Source organism: Harpegnathos saltator, unplaced genomic scaffold, assembly GCF_003227715.2.
Source record: "Harpegnathos saltator strain DR-91 unplaced genomic scaffold, Hsal_v8.6 scaffold337, whole genome shotgun sequence".
Taxonomy (NCBI): domain Eukaryota; kingdom Metazoa; phylum Arthropoda; class Insecta; order Hymenoptera; family Formicidae; genus Harpegnathos; species Harpegnathos saltator.
In genome coordinates this window covers 32,063-42,294 of record NW_020230136.1, presented here as the reverse complement: position 1 = coordinate 42,294, position 10,232 = coordinate 32,063, and the positions used below count along the sequence as shown (strand labels likewise).

At 38.0% G+C, this 10,232-nt stretch overlaps 1 protein-coding gene and 1 long non-coding RNA gene across 4 annotated transcripts; both read right to left on the bottom strand.

Moving 5' to 3' along the window:
• Positions 1-3,215: 3,215 nt before the first annotated feature.
• On the bottom strand, positions 3,216-5,639 carry Det (baculoviral IAP repeat containing deterin). Of its 3 annotated transcripts, none has more exons than XM_011153978.3 (5): positions 5,555-5,639; positions 5,302-5,335; positions 4,801-5,001; positions 4,564-4,684; positions 3,216-3,549 (listed from the first exon to the last, which is right to left on the bottom strand). In XM_011153978.3, exons 2-5 carry the CDS (start codon positions 5,316-5,318, stop codon positions 3,436-3,438), a joined length of 453 nt encoding a protein of 150 aa, XP_011152280.1. In that variant the 5' UTR covers positions 5,319-5,335; positions 5,555-5,639; the 3' UTR covers positions 3,216-3,435. The 3 variants fall into 3 exon arrangements, with proteins under 3 accessions (XP_011152280.1, XP_011152279.1, XP_011152281.1); XM_011153977.3 differs by having other exon boundaries at positions 5,537-5,633; XM_011153979.3 differs by having other exon boundaries at positions 5,519-5,622.
• Positions 5,640-9,418: 3,779 nt separating this feature from the next.
• LOC112588897 (uncharacterized) lies at positions 9,419-10,043 on the bottom strand. The gene is made up of 2 exons (XR_003113112.1): positions 9,946-10,043; positions 9,419-9,857 (listed from the first exon to the last, which is right to left on the bottom strand). It is a non-coding gene; the product is annotated as an uncharacterized LOC112588897 (long non-coding RNA).
• Positions 10,044-10,232: the final 189 nt, after the last annotated feature.

The following is a 10,232-nucleotide window of genomic DNA, read 5'->3' as shown; positions in this document are numbered from 1 at the left end:
CAACGAGGAAAGAAAAACGTCCGGGGGCCCTTTTCGCCGGCCGGCCGAGACGTTATTTTCGGCGTTCCGGTTGAGAATTATGCAAACGCGCGGCGCGGCGGCGCGATATCGCTCCGGTGGCTTCGCTCTCGCCGCCGAGCGTCCTCGAGCCGTGCAGTCGAGGACGTCGACAATTAGCACGCCGCGAGTCCCAGGATACGCGAGGATACTCGGGCGTCGTAAAGTCATACACGTCCCGAGACGAGTCCGGCGCATTCAATCAATCCAAGCCTAAATTGCATACGCGCGCGCACCAAAGTGCCGGTTGCTTAAGCACTCGCCGCGCCGCGCCGCGCCGGGGAAAAACGAGGCTTGCGCCGCGCTCGCGGTCGCGCAAGTACACGAAGAAGCTCGAACCTCAGCCTCTCTCAACGGCCTCGCGAAGCCTCGCGCGATACGCGCGTAAGAGCGATTAGATAATTACACAGGAAGCGATGAGACTCTCGCGCAGAGCGCTGCCAGGATATCTAATAGGATAGGCCGCGGCCGGCGCTCGTTCGAGGAGAGAGCTCTTCCCGCGGAATCGGAGGAAGCGATTTGCGCGGCGCAGAGGAAGGCGTCCCGCTCTTGTTCTCCACCTCGTGCGATCTCACGTCGCCGTCGCCGTCGACGCCGCCGTCGACGTCGTTGCCGCACCTACGACGTCCGCAATCAAGATCATCCTCGCGAGCCGCGATGTGTGGGATGCGTTCCCAGTCATCCATGCGTGCATGCGTCCGTGCGCGTCGTACTCGAATATACCGCTGGATCTCGTATCCAGCACGGTGGATCGGCGGGACGAAGGAGGCGTGAGGAGGGGGGAGGATCGGTGCTCCGAGACACGATATATCAGCGTGTCTTATACCGGGCCGTGCGTTTCTTCTCACGGCGCGCGGCTGCTAAACGTAAAAATGCACGTCTTGCGCGCGCGCGCGCGTGTGTGTGTGTGTGTGTGTATACATGCGCGAATTGCGCGCACCGTACGCACGCACGCACGCACGTACGCACGCACGCACGCACGCACGCACGCACGCACACACGCACGCACGCACGCACGCACACTCGCGTGCCGTCCGGTCCGAGTAGAATCGGAGCGAGACGCAGGTGCGTAGATCATGATGTCGCGCTGCCCTCCCCCCGAAATTACCCTCGTTAAAAGACGCGCGATGCGATCGCTCGGGTGTCTCGCGAAGCGTGACTTCTTTTTCCGGGGCACGATATTGGGCGGTCCGAGTCTTACTACGCGTGTGTACCTGCCGGGGGCCTCTCGTAGCGAGGGGATTTCGCGAAGGAGGCCGAAGAGTACGAGAGAGAGAGGAGAGAGAGAGAGAGAGAGAGAGAGAGAGAGAGAGAGAGAGAGAGAGAGAGAGAGAGAGAGAGAGAGAGAGAGAGAGAGAGAGAGAGAGAGAGAGAGAGAGAGAGACGTGAGACTTACAAACCTGCAGAGCGGGCGACTTTTGTTTCTCTCGTTTCTTTTTCTGTCTCAAGAAGAAGACTGAGGGGAAATATCTCCGAGTGCTGACAGTAGAATGATACGTTTGAAGAAAATATCTTTTTATCGCTTCGTGAGTGCACTGATAAGAGAGACCGCTAGATGTGAGAAGCGAGCGAGCGAGTTCGCGACGGATTCGGAAATTTTGCACGAATTGATCGAGATGAGAACTTGAGACTGCAAATTTTAATTCTGGTTTTTTTATTTTTTTTTATTTATTTTTTTTTTCCAAAGGAAGGAGTTTGGAACTGTTAATGTGTCTGCACGATGCCGCAGTGATAATATAATGCTCGATATTTCCAATAAAGTATTTCTTTATATATGTATACTTAGTGAGTTTTTGCTTGTGTGACAAAAGAGATCGGTATGTGTGTGTGGAGGGTGAGCGGATTCGCGGCAGACTCTGCAATTTCACGCGAATCCGTCGAGACGATAGGCCGCGTTCTCGTCGAAGAAGCACACGTATGCTTGTAATCACGCTGGTCCTTGAAACGGACTCCGCGTTTCTTCGCGCGACGACTCGCGAGCGTGCGAGTCTGGGCGTTCTCTTGTTTCGTGTATCTTATCGCGCGAATAGCGGATGCCCCCCATTTTATCCTCTTTTGCCATCATCGAGGAGTCACTCGGCTCGTCGACGGAGGCCATCCTCAGACNTCTCTCTCTCTTCTCTCCTCTTCTCTTCTCTCTCTCTCTCTCTCTCTCTCTCTCTCTCTCTCTCTCTCTCTTTCTCCTCTCTCTCTCTCTCTCTTCTCTCTCTCTCTCTCTCTCTCTCTCTCCTCTCTCTCTCTCTCTCTCTCTCTCTCTCTCTCTCTCTCTCTCTCTCTCTCTCTCTCTCTCTTCTCTCTCTCTCTCTCTCTCTCTCTTCTCTCTCTCTCTCTCTCTCTCTCTCTCTCTCTCTCTCTCTTCTCTCTCTCTCTCTCCTCTCTCTCTCTCTCTCTCTCTCTCTCTCTTCTCTCTCTCTCTCTCTCTCTCTCTCTCTCTCTCTCTCTCTCTCTCTCTCTCTCTCTCTCTCTCTCTCTCTCTCTCTCTCTCTCTCTCTCTCTCTCTCTCTCTCTCTCTTCTCCTCTCTCTCTCTCTCTCTCTCTCTCTCTCTCTCTCCTCTCTCTCTCTCTCTCTCTCTCTCTCTCTCTCTCTCTCTCTCTCTCTCTCTCTCTCTCTCTCTCTCTCTCTCTCTCTCTCTCTCTCTCTCTCTCTCTCTCTCTCTCTCTCTCTCTCTCTCTCTCTCTCTCTCTCTCTCTCTCTCTCTCTCTCTCTCTCTCTCTCTCTCTCTTCTCTTCTCTCTCTTCTCTCTCTCTCTCTCTCTCTCTCTTCTCTCTTCTCTCTCTCTCTCTCTCTCTCTCTCTCTCTCTCTCTCTCTGTAAGTTGCTAACAGAGTCCGCAACAAACATTGTACAAAAACTGCTCTTGTTTGGCTATCTAGAAAATGATTGATTTTCAATTTTCGTGGATATATGTTCAACTTTGTCATTTAACATAATATTGTTATTGGCATTCTTATAAATACTGGTAAATGTTTAACTGGTTAATAAATCATATTAATGATAATAAAACAAGAGACATTGTTTCTATTAACTGCAATTATAATGTAATATAGATTCAATAAATTGAATATCAAACGATAACCTCAATCATATAAGAAAATATCTTCATTTTATAATAGATATTAACATAATGGACAACATTATATGTTATATTTTTATTGGAAAATACAGACCTACAATGGAAACTTACTATGTAATATATTCGTATTATAAAATTGATAGAAAATATAATTTAGACATCTACAAAATATTGCCAAATTTCTGTTATATAAAATAGAAATTATTATTAATCTTAAAATTGTAGAAATTTGATAGGAATTAAAAATCATTTCATATTATATATATATATATATGTGTGTGTATGTGTGCATGAAATCAACATAATCAGCCAGTAGTTTTTTTATTCTTCCGTGATGTTTTATATAAAGAGGATAGTTCACTTTTCAATTGAGCTGCTTCTTCCTTTATCATGTTAATTTTTGTATTTACACCATACATCTGTAGAGCGTTTTCATAACATTATCATTAAATAATAATATATAAAAAATATTAAACAATTATTCTGATAATCATGCATAGGAGATGCACCTTCAATAACTTTAACATATGTTATCAAGGTCATCACTCTGAGCAATGTGCAAAAGGTTTAGGTGATGTTCATTGTTTGTTAAAAAGTTATTAACAAAAAATTATTAACAAAAACAGTTTCATTAATCGAACATAATTTTTCAACACTGTATATGGTAAACTTTACATATATGTGAGTAGAGAAGAGGCTTACATAATTATCAAAAGTTATTACCATATCTAAAAATTTTTCATATATTCTTAAATCTTTCATTTAAGCAGCATAACATACGATCATGTTGACAAGAATTATAAAAATATACATTTTGCATATATTTTGTCGTATAAATTTATTATATGATTATAATTATTAAAAATATAAAACAAATTTCATAAATGCTACTATTCTTTTCAGAATCTGTTATTTTAGCATATCATAGACTCATTAATTATTCATTAAGGCAAAAAATTTAATTGCCATTCCGAAATCTGTAATTTTAGTATATACTAGACTTATTTAGAAAGACGAAAAATTTATTTGCCAAACTTTATGTAGGGATCTTTGTTAATCATCTCAGAATCTACAATTTTAGTATACAATAGACTTGTCCATTTAGAAAAGCAAAAGATTTAAGTGCCAAAACTTATGTATATAAAGACAAATGTATTGATAATTCATTTTGATAGTTCTGAGTACTATTTAAAAAGTTTAAATTGGTGGTCATTGTTTATTACAAATGGTAATTACAAATTATATTCTTTTGTTGAATTTCTTTTGCTGATGATTTTTTAATAAACAAGGAATGCCATCTAATCTTTTGCATATTATTCAAGATGATGATCTTAATAACATATGTCAAGGTTAAAGTCATTGAAGATGTATCTCCTACACATGATTACTCAAATTCTTATTATAAGAATTAGTAAATATCAAATTATACTTACATATTCTTTTATTTTGAATTTTTTATATAAGTCATATAAGTCATCCACTGTCCAATCTTTTTCATCTTGTTTATTTAATTTGATAAATGAACAATTTGATTGATGTTTTAAATGTTCATTCCTATAAATTGCAACAAAAGTCTACAATATATTACATACAATAATATAAATTACTTCAATAATACAAATTACTTCAATATTATAAATTACTTCAATAATACAAATAAAATGATTTACCATGGATCATCATCAGGCTCCCAACCATCCAGTTGTTTGCCACAGATAAAACATTCTACTAAATCTGGTTCATCACTATTTCCAATAGTATAGAAACCAGCAGAAGCCATGCATTCTGAGTTACACTTGTCAGATATTTTAAAAGGCCAATTATCAAATGTCTTTATCCTACCTTGTTTCCAAAAAAAAGAAGTAGCTTCTCTGAAAAAGCAAAGTATTTTATTTTAAATATTTAAATATTTAAAAGCAGTATTCTATTGAATTTATTGAATCTATTGAATTTAATTTTTATTAAATCTATTAAATCTATTGAATCGACTGTAAATTTACATAACTTGATACTGATAAATCGATTTATACTTATACTTTTATTATATATATATAAGGAATATATATATATTCCTTATATATATATATATAAGGAATTTAATATATAGATATGCAATATATCAGTTTAGTTTATTGTAATTATGAATATTACTTACTCTAAGCTATACTTACGGTATCTTCATGACCATATCGTTAATATATACTTCTAAAATAAAATAATCAGTATAATATTAATTTACAAATAAATTTAAAATCTATAAGAAAAATTGTTAATATTCCAAAGACACAAAGGCTATGTCCCAAAATTCACTGCCAGTACTGAAAATATATAGTTTATGTCACGTATATTATAGATTTTCAGTGCTGGCAGTGAATATTGGAACACAACTTTAGTTTCCTTGATTACATTTGATATCCGACATACAACAATTAAAAGTTTCAGTTACTAAAGTTCACGTTTCGATATTCATTGCTAGCAGAGAGAAACTTAAGAGCGGCTACTGGACCAGTTACGCCGAGACGCTTTTTCCGACGCGCCCTCTGAGAAAATGTATGCACACTATATCCTGACCGTAACGGTAAAGCGTGCACGGTTCTTGTTTATTCTACATCCTTAATCCCTTGATTGTGGATGACGTGAATAGGCGCATGAAAAAGTCGTGTCACCAGTGTGGATGATGTGTATACACGCATCGAAGAAAAAAATAGTAAAACTATTGTTTTTTGCATACACGTGGGTATCTATATGTTTTTGGAGTCGCTGAATCCGAATTTGATATCATAATTTCGAAATTCAAAATGGCGGATCCAACATGGCGAGTCAAAATTATAAAGATAATTGGATTTTTATGAAAGTGGGTATCTATATGTTTTTGGGGTCGCTAAATTCGAATTTGATATCAAAATTTCGAAATTCAAAATGGCGGATCCAACATAGCGAGTCAAATTATAAAAATCATGAAAATCTGATTTTCAAAATTTAGATCCGCCATTTTTAATCTTAAAATTTTGATATCAAATTTGGATTCAGCGACCCCAAAAACATATAAATACCGACTTTCATTAAAATCTGATTTTCATAACTTTGACACACCATGGTCGATCTGCCATTTTGAATTTTGAAATTTCGATATCAGATTCGGATTCAGCGAGCCCAAAAACATATAGATATCCACTTTCATAGATATCCGATTATTTTCATAATTTTGACCCACCATATTGGATTCGCCATTTTGAATGTCAGAATTTTAATATCAAATTTGGATTCAGCGACCCCAAAAACCCTTATTATAAAAATATCATAAAGAAAATTCGACATTTTTTCCAACACAAAAATGGCACGACTAATACATTTCTGCCTCCACAGTCAAGGGGTTTAAAAGATAGTAAGTTAGAAAAGCACAAGCGATCAATCGTTCTCTGTCTTTATCTTACCACCGATGAGCGGACTCCGCAGCAGGAGTCAGTAACTACGTTTACACGATGAGGTTAATCCGGATTAATAACAACCGTAATTAGTGAATTCTTTGATTCGATTAGTATATTCTTTTAGATTTAAAAATATACTCTAATTGGATTCGAGACTGCACTAACTACGATAGTTACTATGGCTACGTTCCGATATTCACTGTCAGCACTGAAATTCTATAGTATACGTGACATAACCTATGTATTTTCAGTACTGGCAGTGAATTTCGGAATGTAGCCTAATACCTCGTCTACAATAGAAGTCATAAGGCTCGTCTACATTAACTGTAAGAGTAAGGCTGTAAGGTTGCAAGATACGAAATGAAATATTTTCATTCGCTGACAGCTTACGTTACAGCCTTACAGCCTTACTCTTACAGCTATTGTAGACGAGCCTATAGAGTCGTAAGTCGTACAAATTGACCAATCATGGTCGATTATTTTTCTCTTACCGGACTATGATTGGTCAATTTCTACGACTTACGACTCTACGACTTCTGTTGTAGACGAAGTATAAAGGTCATTCTACAATACGTGTCGTAAGTTGTAAGCCGTAAGAATTAGCGAATCACAGTCGATTATTACAAAAATAATCGGCTATAATTGGTTAGTTCTTACGGCTTACAACTTACGACACGTATTGTAGAATGACCTTAAGTCGAAGTTAAAAGCCGTGTAAACGTAGTCATTGACTATAGAATACATAGACGGAGGCTATAACGAGGGGGTAGTAACATTGACTATAGAATACATGGACGGAGCCTAAAGTGCTGTTTTAGACGAGAGGAGCGATGATAATAGTGGTAAGGGGATCACTATATTGGCTGCGTTCAGCAGAACAAAGTGATCAGTGAGCGCTTAATAATTCTTGCTCCTGATTGGTAAATACTTCTGGGTCTATGAAGAATCTAAAAGAATGCTCCAATCACAGACAATAATCACTAAGCGCTCACTGATCAATGGCCGCATTCAGTAGAACAAAGTGATCAGAGAGCGCTTAGTGATTATTGTCTGTGATTGAAGCATTCTTTTAGATTCTTCATAGACCTAGAAGTATTTACCAATCAGGAGCGAGAATCACTAAGCGCTCACTGATCACTTTGTTCTGCTGAATGCAGCCATTTTGTTCTACTGAACGCAGCCTTTGTTCATAGGCCCAGTTTCACAATTTGCTTTAAACTCCGTTTCAAGCAAGTTGTGGAACTGGGCCATGGTGATATTTGATCGCTCAGAAGTTTCCTGCATGTACATTAAAAACGGTATCATGTAATATTGACGAATGTCACTGAATCCAATACAAAAACAAGCTGCGTGTATCGTCAGTTTTAAGCCAGCGGCACGGTGCTTGTTTTCGTGCTGGATTGCTTGCTGGATGAAAATACTGCGTTGTGATTGGTATATTTTCGAAGATGGATGAAAATGCACCAATCAGAACGCAGTATTTTCATCCAGCAAGCAATCCAGCACGAAAACAAGCATCGTGTGCCGCTGGCTTAAGATATATTTTAAACCATCTTTTGTCTATTTAAAAAGTAGACTTTTTCTATAATTGGAAAGACATCTTTTACATATCTTTTTACCTTATCGAAAAGATGACTACAAAAATATGTCTTTTCGTCAACCAAAAATAGTAGGAATGTTTGAATAGTCGGAAAGACGTCTTTTAAACATCTTTTTGTCTAGTCAAAAAGGCGACTATAAAGATATCTTTTCGGCATCTTTTAATTTTATGTGCTGACTGGGTATGTACGTGTAGTATTATAGTTTAATTATGTGAGTGAATAGAGTAATCAAAACATAGTTTAAGATGTAATCAGAAGTAATCGAAACATTTAAATACATTCCAAAATACCAATGAGAATTTTCAGAAGAAAAATAGGTAATTATTTAGAAGACGGGCCTCACCTTGGATTTCGCTTAAACTCACTTATCTTGTGTATTTTGACGTGTAGAAGCCGAATCTGCAAGTAAAAATGGTCGCTCGGTTCTAGTTAGCAAGAAATAAATAGTTAAAAAGTGACATATGCGAGGTTAGGAAACCTGTCATGTCGATAATACAGAGACTTATGGTCTGTTCTTTTTAGTCGAAAAGTGTAAAATAATACATGTTGAGGAGGGGCGAAGCCCTCTTCCCAAAGACATTTTCATATATTAAACATATGAATTTTTAGCTTATGTATCAGTGGTTATTACACAACAAAAATAACCACTGATATATGAGCTAAAAATTCATATGTTTAATATATGAAAATGTCTCAAACATATGTATACATACAGTACCACATATGTACACACATACACACACACACACACGGAGGTGCAAGGGGGCCTTCGGCCCCCCTCCCGCACCCTCCCCGTCCTCGTTGCATGTGGAAAGTTGCTATAACTTTCAATCACTTGTGTGTGTGTGTGTGTGTGTACATATGTTGGTACTGTATGTATATACATGTTTGCGACTTTCATTGTTACATACCCCCTCCCGCACCCTCCCCGTTCTCGTTGCGCATTGAAAGTTATATCCAAAGTCTCTGTATTACCGACATGACAAATTTCCTAACCTCGCGTGTGTCACTTTTTAACTATTTATTTTTCGCAAACTAGAGCCGAGCGATCATTTTTACTTGCAGATTCGGCTTCTACACGTCAAAATACACAAGATAGGTGAGTTTGAGCGAAATCCAAGGTGAGGCCCGTCATCTAAATAATTACCATAATTTACTTTTTAAAAACTTTAATAATAATATTGTTATACGTATAATGTTCAGGAATCGATTAATCTAAAAAAAGAAAGAATGACATCGAAACATCTTTAAAACATATATATATTAAAAAAAATCTATTATTTATTTTTATTATATTTCCGGAAAAAATCCATTTATATGTTCAAATGGGTCACCTCAACAATCAGGTTAGATAACTACTGCAATTGCCCATACGCCACTTGTATCTTTTTTCCGCCTTTCGTTGTCGCCCAATATTAACCGCTGCTACTGTAAGAGCCAATTGTGCAGTCAACCATTTTTCATGTAATCACATTGATTTGCCGAGTCTTTTTCGTTAATAACTCAAAATTTTGATTGTTTGTACAATAGTAGTGGTTCATTGCTCAAGTTGATGAAATTTTACATATACATGAACGTCGGTACAGATTGCTGTTAGTATGGATTATTGTTCGCATAAGGGAACATCAAAATGACTTCAGACGAACTGCTCACTATCTTCTCACACGAGTTGCAAAGTGCATTGATGTATAGTCGGTGCTGTAATTAAATTTATTGAAGATTATAATAATCAATATTTCTGTACTAAATACTTGTATATACAGGATGTATAACAAAATATACCAACAAGCTATATCAACGCTCTTACACAGTCTGTTTCAGATCCAATGAGACTGGTCTAAAAAAAATACAAAGCGTTTATTATTTTGATTTTTTATTTTTGTTTATTCAAAATAGTCTCCTTCTGAGTCAATATAGCGTTGGAAACGTTCAACAAATTTTTCGAAACATTTTTTATACTCATCGGCTGGAATGGCCTTTATGGCGGTCGAAGTCTTTTGGATGACCGGGATGGTATCGAAACGATTTCCTTTCATCGCCAATTTCAGTTTGGGAAATAGCCAGAAGTCGCAC